At 45.8% G+C, this 15559-nt stretch overlaps 1 protein-coding gene across 29 annotated transcripts in view; it reads left to right on the forward strand.

The window, feature by feature from the left end:
* The window catches only part of Nrxn3 (neurexin 3), a 1610845-nt gene that overhangs the window by 69426 nt on the left and 1525860 nt on the right, over positions 1 to 15559 (forward strand). For all 29 annotated transcript variants that reach the window (XM_036206284.1, XM_036206279.1, XM_036206286.1 and 26 more), the window contains one exon: positions 347 to 1720. In XM_036206284.1, the coding sequence (XP_036062177.1) occupies positions 1012 to 1720 (709 nt within the window). In that variant the 5' untranslated portion in view covers positions 347 to 1011. The remainder of the gene's footprint in view (positions 1 to 346; positions 1721 to 15559) is intronic.

Here is a 15559-nt window from a genome sequence, read left to right on the forward strand (position 1 = left end):
GAAAAAGAAAAAATACTTTTAATATATAAATAATTAAACATTATATATGGGTATTTGAATGTTTAAAATGTTAATGTTTCAATTTTGGCTAGTTGCAAAAAAATGTGCTGATGGGGCTTTGGGGATATTTGCATTTTACATCTGGAAAAACTAAGTGTGTCATTAGAAGCTGTGCTCAGGATCTTGCCCTGGCCATGGGAGAACTGGGCCCTTGTCCTGTGTGAAGTACCTAGCATTAAGAAGTATCTAGACTTGCCTGGCTGGCACGCACACTCCATCAGTCTTCGTGCCGTGGGATGTAATCATTGGTGCTTAGCCCTAATCTCTTCTCTCCCTTCCCCCACAGGTCTTCTCTCTGGAGTCCTGTGAGCTGTGCTATGTGCAGCATTGCCTCCGGACAGCACCATGAAGCCTGAATCTGCCTCAGCTCCGCTCTGGACCCTACTCTGCCTGAGTTCTCAGTTGCTTGCCGTTCCCTTCCCCAGAGCCTGCTTCTGCTAGACAGTAGAACCTTGGGCTTGGATTTACCATTCACCTGGCTCACTTCACTGTTTCCTCCTCCCGCATCACGGCCTGGGGCTCCAGCCCTGTCCTTGGTCTCCCTGGCTAGGACATTTGCCAGGAGGGACACATTTCTGAAGGCTTGTTCCTACCCTGGGCTCCTTCTCCTCCTTGAATCAAGGCCTCCGGATCCACAAGGATAGCTGAGATCTTTTCTTGGAGCAAGATAGTTCTTCCTCACCCCGCCCCTGGTTTGTCCCACCCAACATCCCCTGTCTGCTTCTTCTGCCTCTACTGGATTTCTTGCCTGTGTGCCTATCTAGGGCTGCGTTGTTCCTTCCCCTCCTTCCTTAACCTCCTAACATTCCTGCGTGTTCTCTTCTTCTTGTGTGTTCTCTGTGAACTACTTTTGTCTTCTCTCTTCCATCACCAAAGCCAACCCCCTGCCTCCCGCCCCCAGGGCTGTTCCCTGGCCTGTCCTTTCCCCTGTGCTCTGGCCTAGCAGCCACAATGAGCTTTACCCTCCCCTCCGTTTTCTTCACCCTAAAGGTGAGCATCTTTCTGGGCTCCCTCGTTGGGCTCTGCCTGGGTCTGGAGTTCATGGGCCTCCCCAACCAGTGGGCCCGCTACCTGCGCTGGGATGCTAGCACGCGCAGTGACCTGAGCTTCCAGTTCAAGACCAACGTGTCCACGGGGCTGCTCCTGTATTTGGATGATGGTGGTGTCTGTGACTTCCTCTGCCTCTCCCTGGTGGATGGCCGAGTTCAGCTTCGCTTTAGCATGGACTGTGCCGAGACCGCTGTGTTGTCCAACAAGCAGGTGAACGACAGCAGCTGGCATTTCCTCATGGTGAGCCGTGACCGCCTACGCACTGGGCTGGTGATTGACGGTGAGGGCCAGTCTGGGGAGCTCCAGCCTCAGCGGCCCTACATGGATGTGGTCAGTGACTTGTTCCTTGGTGGCGTCCCTGCTGACATCCGGCCTTCTGCCCTGACCCTCGATGGAGTACAGAACATGCCCGGCTTTAAGGGATTAGTGCTGGATCTCAAGTATGGCAACTCAGAGCCTCGGCTGCTGGGGAGCCAGGGAGTCCAGTTAGAAGCAGAGGGACCCTGTGGTGAGCGTCCCTGTGAAAATGGTGGGATCTGTTTCCTCCTGGATGGCCATCCCACTTGTGACTGTTCCACCACCGGCTATGGTGGCACACTCTGCTCCGAAGGTAAGCATCCCACCCGCCTCCCCTGCAACTCCCTCTCCCTGCTGTAGATCTTCCTGCTGAGTGATGGGGTGAAGGCAGAAGGTCTGGATTGAAACCAGTTCTACATGCAAGCGCAGCTTCAGCAGAGTGCTATATAACTGGGCCTCTGTCTTCTCCAAGGAAGTGGTAGAAACTGGTCTCCTTGCTCTCAATGGAAAAGGCACCGGATCTCAGCAGGAAGAGAGTACAGGCTACTCAACCGTGCACTCTGACTCAACTCCAAGGGCTAGGTGGAGTAGACTGCAGAGTGTGTATACAGCTCAGCAGGATTAGCACAGAAAGAGAAGCAAGAGAGGGATTGGAAGCAAGGGGGCTGTCTCTGCCACTCCTGAGTCTCGGAGACTTGGATCCCATCTTCTTCCTTTGCTTAAGCAATGCCTGTGCAGAGAATGGAGACGGATGGACTCTAGGGTCTGTGCATGACCCTGTTACAATTCAGTCTTGTTATGCCACCCCTTAGCCCATGAGAGGCAGCTAGAAGGCCATCAAGGAATCATTGGAGAGCCGCCTTTCCTTGTCCTAGCAATGAGGTTATTTTATGAGGCTCCTCTTTAGAAATGACTTCCTTTCCTGAGTGCTCCATACACTGAGATATGTGTGGATGGACACAGGGCTGGACTGGAGCCTCATCCAGTGGAAGTCCTCAAACGACACTGGAAAACTGCCTACATCCAACTGCCACTTGAGACAGGGAGTAAAGGATAGAGAGAAGGAGGGAAGAAGAGAGTGAAGGAGGGAGAGAGAGAGGGGGAGGGAGGGAAGAAGGGAGAGAGACAGAGAGAGAGAGAGAGAGAGAGAGAGAGAGAGAGAGAAACATTTTCCTGTAGAGAACTTAGTTGCCTCAGCCTTTCCACACTAACTTCCTAACTTCCATCAAGCATTACATGTGAGGAAGTACTTTAATATGACAAACACAAATAATATATAAATTTCTGACCCCCTGCACTCACTATAGTCTTAGATTTGGGGAAGAGAAATCATTGAGGTGACCAAGGATGTGAGAACTGAGGAGACAGGTGTGTATCTTGAGAGGGTAGGATATGAGAATGAGTTACATTCTGATTCTTCTTGAGATGTTTTGTGTTGTCAACCCATTGGGCCCCTCCATGGAGGTGGTGCCATTCTTTAAGGAAGATCAGTGGTTCTCAACCCCATCTGGACATTGAAATTACCTTGGAGGAACTGAGAAACTTTCAAGCCATACCTAGGCTTATGATACCAGCATCTCTGGGGGGGGGGCGCACGGGATCCCAGCAATGCTATTTTTAATATTCCAGCTTCTCATATGATCCCAGTGTACAGTCAAGGTGAAGAATTCCTTGGTACAGGGTCGAAGAGGTCAGAGGTCAGAGTGGTGTTGGAAACCAGGGTCTCTCTTGGGGTTCTTGGTCTCATTAATAAAAGGATTGAAGGATGGACTCAAATGGAAGCCTGAGGAAAAATTTTAGGTTTACAAACAAACAAATAGTAGACAAGCTGTAACTATTAGCAGCTTCCCAGTGGCAGAGAGAAGGAAACAATCCTTGTCCTTTGAGATAATCTGGCATGGAAGTCAACCACATTGAACAGGCAGCCGCATGGTAGGGAGTGGAGTTTTCAAGAAAGAGTAAGGAAGCCCAAAGTGCCAGGAAAAGCATACTTAGGCTATGACTAGGATCTAAAATCAAAAGACAGAAGAGAAGAAAAGTTAGCAATGCCTGTCTGAAGGGCTCAGAAAGGTTCACAGACCCAGCCGCACCTTGTAGTGGCTCCTGGGGACTACTCTAGGAGGTGAGGCTTCTAGGAAGGAAGATTATCTCATGAAAGAAATAATTATTCCAGCTCTGTCTTTTGAGTGTCTTAAGGTGAGACTGCCTTCCCAGAGTGGTCCTGCCTCTCTGCGTGGTGGTCTCTTAATCACATCACTGACCTGCCCAACTGGAATATTAGGTCTTAACCCAGGCCAGATACTTCATTCTCTTGTTCAGGAGGAAATAGTTTTCCCTTAATGGGCTGTTGCAACTATATCAAGAGGGTGGGGCCAGGTAAGTATCTTGTTCCTCCCTCTGTTCAGGTAAGGGCATATTTTGGGATTTGTTTTTATCATTGTATCTGTGGGTATTCCTTTTGGGAATTGTCCATCCTTTATAAAGCAGGTTATGTTTGATGCAAATGTTATGTACTATGAGCTATGTTAAAATATTTTTTAAAAGTCAAACTAAGTTTATTTTACAGGTGGAACATGTTGGAGAGTGACATGTTGGGAACTGGGGAGGAGGCTCCATTGTAGGTTGTACGTGGGCTACTGTGAGAATAATCCCCTGTTGTTCTGTCCTCTACCAGGCTATGTTGTACATTTCCCTTCTTGTGACTAGATCTTAGGAAATGAAGATGCTGGGCACATACATTATCTCTTTAGGCCCACAGACATATCCAACCCAAGGTCCCCAGACCACTTGCTTCACCAGATAGCTATGAAAAGTGTCCAGCACATCTTTAGATGACATGTCATGTTGTAGCGTTCAAAGGTGGGGCACCCTTGTAGGCTTTGATTTTTCCTCATTGAAAATTGGTGGAGAAGAGGACTGGAGTTAACACATAAAACATGCTGTTGGAAATACAGTTACTAAAGGCTTCTTACGAGCAGGTGCCTTCAGAGCTGACTGACCTCCAGAGCTTCGTGGCTTGGGAGAACGTTCTGCCTGAAGAAGATGCTGACAGGATGGCTTGTTTTCTTCTTTGCCCAGAGGATCTGTTCTGCTCTCAGCGCTGGCATTGAAAGCTGGCGTTCTTCCTTCTGAGGGACCAGGGCATCTGCAAGTGTGTTGTTAACTTGCTGATTATCTCTGATTGCATTTGTGTGTGTGTGTGTGTGTGTGTGTGTGTGTGTGTGTGTGTGTATGTGTGTGTATGTGTTTCAAAAGAACTCATTTCCTCCCGGCAGGTTTGGATCAGCACTTTCAGCAGGAAGAATATATATATATGTATGTATGTATGTGTGTAAATTTTCCTTTTTCTTTTTATTTATTTGTGTATGTGTGGTATTCATTTCTCAGTGGAATTTCTTCGCATTGAATGCAGTTGATTTCTAAGGCTTAAATGCAATATGAATATTTTAATAATTGTTCTTTCTGCGAGGTTCAGGGTTCAGATCTCTTCTTCCGTACAGAAAGAAGCAGAGCAAACAGACTCTGTGATAACTCACAGCTGGCTAGCCTGAAAACAGAGTGACCCAAAGGTCTTGGTGAAAATGGTAATTGGGAGGAAAAAGAATTTACCATGGATGACATGAAGCCTGCTGACCCCAGGAATTGTCATCATGTCTGACCAGTCACAAAATTGCAGTTACAAAATATCCGTGGCCTCCACACATTGTTAAGTTTTGTAGAATAAGCATAAACACTTTCTTGCCTGTAAAATATGGAGTGGGAAAAGTCAGAGTAGTTTCTAAGTGTCAAGCAGATATACATAAAACATGATAAATAGCCTAAACAAATGCCTGCCATTTCCCTAAAGATAATGTGAAGGGGGTAGTGGACATGTAGCCACACCTCTTTCCTCATCAGATCACACATACCACAGAGGAGAAATTAGGGTCGTTTCCCACATTAGTGGGCCTAGTATCAAGCACCCAGTTGTCCCAGTTTGTGGGATGGACCCTTCCATTTGAATGTATGAGGGTCTGTTTTGTACTTTACCTGTTCTGAAACCAGGGGCAGCTGGGTGGGATCTTGTAGCTTCCTGTGGTCTACTTGTGGCCTGTTGGAGATGGCCTTTGTAGTCCATTAGTTTGTAGCATACCTGCAATGTTGCTGTTTGCTTGACCTCTCTGGCTCTACATACCTCAATGGCTCCAAAATGTGTCTGTGCTGCACCCCAGATGTACCAATCTCTGTATGTGTTTTGGGCTATTCTGATTCCATGTCAGAAGAGGGGAAGACAACAGAGATAACTGATGTGGGGGACCTGGGCCCAAGGGTAAGAGGTAGTGGACACACTGTCTTCTCTTTCAGGTGAAGGATTGTGAACTCTGGCTGCAAACTGACTTCTGAACTCAGGGAAGCTTCATCTGTAGCTCAGGTTCTCACTGACAGTCATACTAAGTGTTATGGCACACAATGACTGTGTAGAGAAGAGGTTTCAGGTTCTTACTTCTAGGTATTATGTTTATAAACAAAGCGCTTTAATTCCCAACCAGTAAATGAACGTGAGGACAGAGGAAGGGCAGATAAGACAAAGCAGTTTTCAAATGATGAATGTGGTTTGGAATTTAGTGAGGGCATGGTCCAGCACTCTCACTGACCCTTTTGTCTAGTTCCATCTGACGGGAGCCTTGAAACTTAGTGGCCAGAGAGTGAATAGGTGTCCCCAGCTTCCTCTAGGGACAAGTTCCATCATAGGCTATGGAAAATTTGTCATTACCTCAAAATGAGTTGAGATGATTATTTTTGAAGTATTCTTAGTTATGAAAGTACATGCTCTGAATTTCTCAGCAAGCTCAAAGTTGTGAAGCATCGATTCACTGCCAAGGCATATAAAGCTTAGTCCCAGTTTCCCTGAAGACTTCATTTAACATGAAGTCAGCTTGCTGTAGGGAGGATGGAACCAGGGAGCAATGGACAAGGTTTAGACTGACCTGTTCTCCGGAATGAATCTCATAACATGGGTCTATCTATGACACATACCATTTGGCTGACTGGCATTTGGCTTGACTGATGTCTCATCACTGCTGTGTGGTCTTTGTATGCCTTCCAGAAAGCCAAGGTCAATGACTTTTCTTTTTTTCTGAGAATTGTACCACTCTTCTCCCAACTTTCAAAACAAGAGAATGGCATCCACCTAGAGGAGGCTGCTTACTCCTAAGCATTCATGAGGTTCTCAGCACATTGTTAAGGTACCAGGGATGCCCCGGTTGGAACTTCCTATTGGAGTAAAACATGACCATCTCCCTTGCTTTTCCCAAGTGTATACTCCGTTGCAATTTTAGCATGGCAATCGGTGTTAACTCTTCAGGCCTTGGAAGCCGGGGAACAAGGATGTAGTGAACAATCAGAGGAAAAAAGGTAGCTCCCTTCCCAACATTTCTCTGTGGGATGGAGAAGGCAGTAGAGCAGAAAGGTCTTATAGTGTACACAGAGGAGGTTCTGTGCTTCTGCACCCTGACTTCCCACCAATTCATGCTTTCTGTGGGATCAGCCCCTGCTCTCTCCAGCCCAGCCAGCCATCCAGTCAGCTAGTCAGCCAGCCAGCCAGCCAGCCAGCCAGCAGGGGCTGTCGCTAAACGCTAAACGGAGCTTGAATAGGGGTCTGATTGCTCCTTTTCCCTCCTCTCCTACTGATTACCAAGTGAGATTTCCTGGGTATGCTGTATGCTAAATGGCAGAACAGCCGCCTGCCACTTGCTTCAATTATCCCTCTTTTAACTGCTGAGGGAGAACAATTTTTCTAATCTCCCCCCTCCCATAATATCCCTGCCTCCTCCCTTAAAGAAATAAGACCCCCTTTTCCTTGTTCTCCCTCCAGTGGGCTGAGAGCAGCTTCTTTCCCGTTGCAGAGACCGAACACCAGCTGCAGGCTGAAAAGGGGGTGGGCAGTGGGGGAACGATTTGGTCCACATTCAGCAAGGTTGAGGGTCAGGCAGGCATTGTGACAGGAGTCTTGGAGTGGCACGTGAACTTGAATTTGCATTTGGTAATGAGATGCCACAGGCCCCCAGTACTGGGGGCTAATTATTTTCAAGACCCCTATCTCCCTTTGCAGGCTGCCCTGGAAAAGATGCTTTCTAGTTCCTGGGGCAGCTGCCCATCAGCTGAGTCCCCCGCCCCCTGCCACCTCCTTCCTTCATGAGGAGAAGTGGGATGCAGGCTGTGCTTGGGGGATGGGATGAATCTGTACATATGCCCTCTGCCCACTGGATTGCCCCTGTACTCACTGGCTCTGCAGTTTGGTCCATAGCAATGAGACCTCAGAGTGTAACTGAAGTGAGAAGCTGTGGGGTGTGTCTCTGCTCAAGGTCAGTTGCCCTTTTGTGGACAAAGTGGTATTGGAGCGGTTATTGCCATTGCCATTGTAGAATATCGACTTTTGCCTAACATTCAGGTGCATTCATATTTATTGGCTCCTTTGAGCCCCACTCTCCTGTGGGGCTGATGTTATTGAACATCTGTTTAGCAGATGAAGAAACAGGGGCAGAGAAATTTGGAACTCCAACAAAATTTAGTAAAGTGGCTAAGAGTGTGATCCCTGGGATGAAAAGAATCTGGACTGAAATCTGGTCTTGTCCATTCATAGACTGTGTGTATTTGGATAAAGTTTGTGATGCTTCAATGGCTTCATGGACAGTAGTGAATAACAACAGCAACTCCTAATAACCACAGAGCATTTGCTTGATATCCGTATGGTTATAATTGCTTCGCATGTGGTCGCCCTTGCAACCCTCAAAACCACTCTTGACACACAACTTACAGTTTATCTTGCAGGTAAGAAAAGTGAGAGATGGGGTTAAATAATCTAAGATTTACAGACAAAAGGCAAATCTGGGGTTGGTACCCAGACTCTCTGGCTTCAGAGCCCACCCTCTTCATTATGTTCTGTTATGGCCATAAGAAAGCAGACCTCAGAGTTTTGGAGGCCATTGAATGAGATAAAGTGTCAGAAGCTATCTGCATAGACTTTGGGGAAGAACAGTGTCTATACACGAGGCTTCACAGAAGTTTTGAGCTTTGCCTACCTCCGCCATTTTCCTGTATCTCAGTGTTAAAGATGGCAGAGACAGAAGGCAGGGGACCTCAGGGGGCACACAATCAAATATCATTGCCATCTCTCCGGTTCAAAAGCAAGGGGTGGCTGACTATGATTTTTCAGTTGGGCTGTATTCACAGCTGTTTGTCTGCCTTTGGCTCCCAAGCAACCCACAAAGGGCAGAGGGCAGGTTTCACCTCGGTGAATGGGTGAGGAGATGCAGACCCCAGGGTGTCATTGAACTTGTTATGTGTAGAAGATGTGAGACTGAGCTTGGCTGCTGCCTTCTCTCGAAATGGAGCTCCCAGACCCCCAACATGACATTTTACTCCCACTAAAGCTCTCCTCATTAACACAAATGGCCTGTGTCTCCATCGTGAAATGGAGCATTGCCTCCCTGGATGTCTAAGATAAGCAAAATGTCAAACTCCCAGTGCAGGAGGTTATCAGCTGGGCCAGTCCCAGGAGCCTTGCTGTTCCCAGCTGGGGAGAGCAAGGGAGAATAGAAGAGAAAGGGAAAACAGATGAAAATTAGCATTCGGTTCCCACCCTCAAGACCTTGATTTGCAGCGAAGTAACTGGAGACTGGACCCGAGGGTCTCCAGGCAGTCGGAGCAGAACTACAGCATCTGGAGGAGCATCGCCAGAGGAAGACAGCCTCTTCAGACTTACCTTTGGGTTCCTAGGTACCAGGAGATGCCCATCACCCACTCATGGCTGGTGATAAATGGAGGTCCCGAGGTTCTTTTCTGTCAGACTCCTGGTTTCTGGCTGCCTTCTGTTTTCCTTCACATCTGACGCAACCAAACTCCCTCTTCTGTGTTTATTCTTTTCCTGTGTGTGTGTGTGTGTGTGTGTGTGTGTGTGTGTGTGTGTGTAGGGGAAGGGGCAGGATGACAGAGGTGGATTTATGATGATGAAGTTAAACCTTTGCTAAATATTAACTTGCATGAGCCCCTTTCAAGGCCTCAGAATTCATTTTATATTTGAAAATGTTTGTTTTTTTCTCAAGGACCCCCAAATATCATGGGCTTCAGGTACCACCTCTATGCACCCGTCCTGGTAGAGAAGACTCGTTGCTGTCCAGTGATAGCAATGCCACTCTGGGTGTGTGCGTGTGTGATTCCCTCCAACCAGTGACAGTACTTCATCACAGACAAGCGCCACTTTGTAGCCAACAGAGTTGGAAAAGCTATGGCTGGGGAGGGTGGGTGGGGGAAGGCATAGAGGAATACACTTTGTAAAGGGCAGGAAGAAGTAGCTTCGAGAATATCCAGGGGTAAAGGGAGGAATTGTTTGCAAGCATTTGCTGCAGATTCAGAGGAACAAGCTAGTATTTAAATGGAAGGATAACTCTAGTCATTCTCCCAGGCTTTTCTAGCTGAGCTGGGGATCTTGGATTTGGTTAGCTCTCTGGGGACTCTGTTACAGGTGACAGGCAGTGGCCAGCAGAGGAGAAGGACAAAGTGTGGCTCCCCAGGCCTGTCTTCGTGATCTATTTGGAAAGTGACATTGCCAGGGGGTTGTCATTAATGCTGCTGTTCTCCGGGAACTGGTGTCTTTAGGTGACTGTTTTAAAAGCGATATGAGGCCCCTTTGAATGTGTCATTGTCTGTGTCTGCTCACAGACCTTGACCTCTGTCCGTGAGGTTCCCGCCTGGTGTGTTTTCCAAAGTGAGCGAGCTCTCTCTCTCTCTCTCTCTCTCTCTCTCTCTCTCTCTCTCTCTCTTTATAATCCCAGGAACCAATCGCTTTTAAAAATAAATTGACCTCATAGTCATCCGGCTGAACTTTCTACATCTATTCAGTGATAAACCTTGCTTTGCATCTAGTCATAGAAATGATGACTGCTTTTAGCTTTTGTGGGAGATGTTTCTACAGTGTGCAAGGAAAACAATGACCTGAAAGTTGTATTGATGGCAGAAAGGCAGGGCAAGAACTACGGGGCCATTCAGCTCCTGGTGTGCAGGTTTCCAGCTGTGAAACACATTTAAAATACAGTGTATGTGCACACCTGTGTGTGTATGCATACATGAATGTACATGTGTGTGCATGTTTTCAACAATAGTTGAAAACCTCAATTATTGTTCTATTCTGTTCTGTTCTTGTCTTTTTTTTTTTTTTTTTTAAGGATAAGGTCTTTCTTACTAAGTAGGTGAGAGTGGCTAGCCAGTGAACCTTCAAAAGCCACCTCTTTTCATGTCCTCAGTGCACCCCATACATACTTTTAAAAATAAGGGTTCTGGGGGTCAAACTCAGGTCCTCATGCTTGCAGGGCAAGCTACCCCTTCCAAATACAGTATCTTGGTAGCTACAAAAATGACAAGTGAGTTTTTCCTTCAAGTTTCTTGGTGAGACATTATTCACCACTTTCTTGTCGTCTTGCCTCTCATTGGCCACTTTGATTTTCCTGAAGTTGCCTGGTGTGACAGTGCAGTATCTGAAGAAGAAAGGATCTTCACAGTCCTGTGGCTGTTGGGCACACTGGGGCTGGAGTCTCTGCCCTAGAAGACAGCAGTCCAGACAACCCTGTAACTGCTCCTCTAGGTGTGATTGGAAGGATGTTGCCTGCAGCCCTGGAACACAGAGAAAGTGCGCCCAGTGAGTGCACAGCTTATTTACTTAATAAGTTGCTTTCAAATAAAAATGAGGGCACCACTTGTGAGCTGAGATAAGCTGGATAGCAGAGCTGAAATCACTTGCTTGTGATCCAAGCCGCAAGAAAAGAGCCAGCCAGGCTGGGAGGTCAGTGAACACTCAAGGTTTCTTCCTCCTGTGTCATTTTCTGAAGCTTCTTTGCCGCTCCAGATGGGGCCCTGTTTCTTGTGTGCTTAGTTCTGAAGGGCTAAAGGAATGGGGAAGAGTGGGCTTGGAGATTGATGAGACTCTGATCCGAGGGCTCCTAGAAAGACTAATCCTCCTGCAGTGTATTTGCTCCATCTGGGTTGGAAAAGACAAGACAGCAGCTTGGATAGAGATGATATGGAATAGAAAGGTGCTGGGAGCCTGCCTTCTTTTGGGGGGGGTGTATTCTGAAATATGAAGGGGGGGCTTTTGAAGTACAGAAGAAGTCTATGAGGTTAGAAGTATGACCTTTTGGGGAGGGAGTTCTAGTGTGTTTCTACGGCTGTCTAGCTATGATCTTCCCTTAGAAGCCAAAGCACATTTTTTTAAAGGATGAAAGGATGATGAGTTTAAGGCAACTCTGAGGTTGATTAGTTTTAACTACTTATTTGTCACAGCTTAATTCTAACTACTACCCTTCCACCAACATCAGACTAGTCAACTGTAGTCACCTGTAATGGTGAAGGGCTTGGTGCTTTTTCAGGTTAGTTTAATGTATCTCTGATTGCTCAGAGTATCAGAAATTTCTGTTATTAGGACACACTGTGCTTCCCAGCCACATTGTCGTTGTTCCATTCCACTGAATCAATTCTTTGTGGGCCATGTTCGTAAGGAGGATAAATTCAAGGATAGCTGAGTCCTGACCTTTCTAGATTTGTGTGTGTGTGTGTGTGTGTGTGTGTGTGTGTGTGTATGTGTGTTTGAATTAACCCCATTTCAAAGAAAAATATGTAAGGGGTTCTCTTGCTATTGAAGGCATTTTCAATATGTAGCCTGAGGGCTATATGCACCCTGGGATAGCTATGAATGTGGCCCAACTGAATACCTTACTTCAAGCATAAGATTCTTTTGTGGTATTTTCTATAACTTTATTGTACAGTTCTAGAGTGTGAACTTTGTTGTTGACCACAGTGTGTTGCATTCTCGAAAGGTTGGAACCTGTAAGCAGCACACAGCATTTCATTATTTAGAATTAACTATGTGATTGGTGTGTGTGTGTGTGTGTGTGTGTGTGTGTGTGTGTGTGTGTATGAGTGCACTTACCTACTTACCTGTGTGTACATGCATTCATGCTCACTTATTTGTGGAAGCCAGAGGTCAGCATTGGTGTCTTCCAGTATTGTTCTCTACCTTACTTTATGAGACAAAGTCTTTTGCTGATCCTAGAGTTCACTGACTCTGCAAGACCACCTTACCAGCAAGCCTCTGGGATCTTTCCTAGTGTTGTGATTACAAATGTGGATTACCATGTCCAGCTTTTTACATGGATACTAGGAAATAGAATCCACATGCTTGTCCTGCTTTATTTACTAAGACATCTCCACAGCCCATGTGTGATCATTTTAAATAATGTAGGAAAGACTAATCTAGCCCAATCCAGTGCTTTCTGGTGCTCAGCACTGCTCCAAGGTACATTAGGTTGTTCAGTTAACTAGCTTTCTCTTCTGTGTTGTTCTGTAGTAAGCAAGTGTCTTACACTCCAGTCATTTGCTTCACAAGGAGTTTGCACAGAGTAAGTTTCATGGTGAGCCCACTCCAAGCCCTGTTGGCTATCTTATTCCATCTCTCCAAGATGTGTTGTCTCCTGCTCTCACCTAGATTTAGCATCTGCATTTCCAGTCTCCTGGAAAGCTTGAATTGTTCCGCAAGGAGATGAGAAGTTCTGGAATGCAGTCAAGTAGAGGGAGAGGGAACTTAACTGGACTTCTCTGACAAGTTCAATCTGATAGTTTGAGTTGTGTGTATCACCAAAAGTATGAGGATTTGGCTATAAAGCCTAGTAGGATGCTTTAGTTTTCTTTTTGTTGTTGTGCTTTGGTTGGTTGTTTTTTGTTTTTTAGATAAGGCCATGAGATAAAACAGTGTAGAGCAGTAGCTCCTGGAAACTGGCCTTGGAACCATATGCCCTGTTCAGAAATGCTTCCTACTCCAACAAGTTACCCTGGCTGCCACATGTTCTTGGACAGAAGTCTCCCAGAGAGTGATTTAGGCTGTGCTAGAAGTTGTTCCCATCTTAGGATAGACTGGAATTCAGTATACAAATTCTCTCCTGGACCTCAAAGAAGTGAGGCCATTCTTGTCTCTTGGCTAAATCTATGTCAGCTGACATGCTACTGACATGATAGCAAAGAAAAAGGAACAAAATCTCATAAATTTTATGATTTAAAATGATTTGCTTTATAAAAAAATTATTTTATATGTATGAGTGTTTTTTTCTAGCCTGGATGTCTGTGTATTATGGGTGTGCCTGGTACTAGCAGAGGCTAGAAGAGGGCTTCCGATCTCATAGAACTAGAGTTATGGATGGTTGTGAGCCACTGTGTAGGTGCTGAGAATCAAACCTCTGAAAGGGCATTGAGTGCTCTCAACCACTGAGCCACCTTCCCACCCCCAAAATGTTACTTTTAAAAGAAGTTGTGAACATTGTTTTGAGTTCAAGAAGTGAGTTTGAATTGCCCAGGCTTCATGGACCACACACATCTGCTGGGAAGTAGATGTGGCCATCTCTACAATGACATTGTGCAAGAGTTGACATGTGTTTAGGATTTTAGTGCTGTAGAAAGTTTAGGATGTGCTCATTCCAGTTTTCAGCCTTGAGTTAATGCAGAGCAGGGCTATTTCTCTCCACATATGTAACCAATGGCTACATTTTAATGTTTCTGTTGGCACTCTTTGTCCTTCCTATCTTTCATACGCATTGCATTTGGTCAGCTGGGGTTTCCCACTCTTGTTGCAAGAGTGTATGTGAGGATGGACTTTGCTTGGGAACTATAAAGCTTGAAACTAAGAAGTGGGGGTTACTTCCTTTCCTTTGTAATGGATATTTATGCAGAATTGTATGCTACTATCATGTCGGATACAAAGAAGACACTCAATAGGAGTGTCACTTTAATGAAACATTGTGTGTGTGTGTGTGTGTGTGTGTGTGTGTGTGTGAGAGAGAGAGAGAGAGAGAGAGAGAGAGAGAGAGAGAGAGAGAGAGAGAAAGTGTATACCTGTATGTCTGCATTTGTATATTGGTAGGTAAGGGCTGATTAACATATGAACTTAACAGTATCTATCAAATAAAGGAATCACTGAAGTCATTCATCACCTAGACCACACAGGCTACCATCAGAAACACCATCTCTTTCAACAGGAAAGGTAGTGTTTATGTGGGACAGCTTTTACTGAATCTATGTTAAGCATATACACATTCTCTTAGGTTTGAATCTGCTTGAGAATAAACTCAAAAGACTGTTTTTTGGTGGTGGTTTTTGTTTACAAACCAATGGTTTTCTGTAACAATTACAGGCAGCCGCCAGCCTGGGATCATGCAAATGCGTGTGAAATGGCTGTTTGAGACATGCATGTTGTTGTCACTGGAGATGGAGAGGACCCATTAGTTCCTGTAGATTCCCTGGAGAAGATGAGCCTCACTGGGAACAGGATAATTGTCCTTAGATCAAGGAGAAGCTGTCATGCATAGGAGGACGTAGATACCTAGGCAGAAGAGTTGAAGGAATGAGAGCTACAAAGGAAGAATGATATGATAGAACTGCTGGCCCTCAGATCACAGGCTTTGTCAAGCTCTATCACTGTGGGGTGAGAGTGCTGGAGTGGACCTGGGAGGAGTGTTCCGAGTATGTGCTAGCATGTACATACCTTCAACTCTAGGACTCCCTGGCTCTGGGCCTCTCTACAGCCAGACTCTGTCTCCTGTTTTATTATGTACATCTGTCCTTCAAAGGGATGTGGGATATAAGGCACTAGGTCAGCGGCTTCTTTAAAAATGATATCAGAAAGAGATAGACGAACACAGTTATCACATATGCAAGTTGTTCATACATAAACATTTCACTACAGGGAGACTATTGTAAAGATTTTCTTTGCTAACAAGGGATTTTGTTCAGAAAGGACTGGAGGCCACTTATCAGAGTGGAACTCAAATCTACATTCTCCACAACAACTACTGTAACAGTGTCTCATTCCACCTGTCAGATGGAGGTTGATTCTAAAATATCCCTGATGCCAGGGTGGGGTGTTCTCAATGGTCTTTGGTTGTGTGTGTTGCAGCCTTGCTGATCTGGCCAAGGGGCTCCAGAAGGCACCCAGTTATACATTAGCCTTTGGAGGCCTCATACTCGCTAATATTACCCCAGAGCTGTTTTCAGCTGAAAAACCACCTACTAGGGGTAAGTTTAGGCTCTATAAAAGGAAGTCCTTTGCAAAGTAGACTTGGATGTATATTCATCA

The sequence above is a fragment of the Onychomys torridus genome, chromosome 14, assembly GCF_903995425.1.
Source record: "Onychomys torridus chromosome 14, mOncTor1.1, whole genome shotgun sequence".
NCBI lineage: Eukaryota > Metazoa > Chordata > Mammalia > Rodentia > Cricetidae > Onychomys > Onychomys torridus.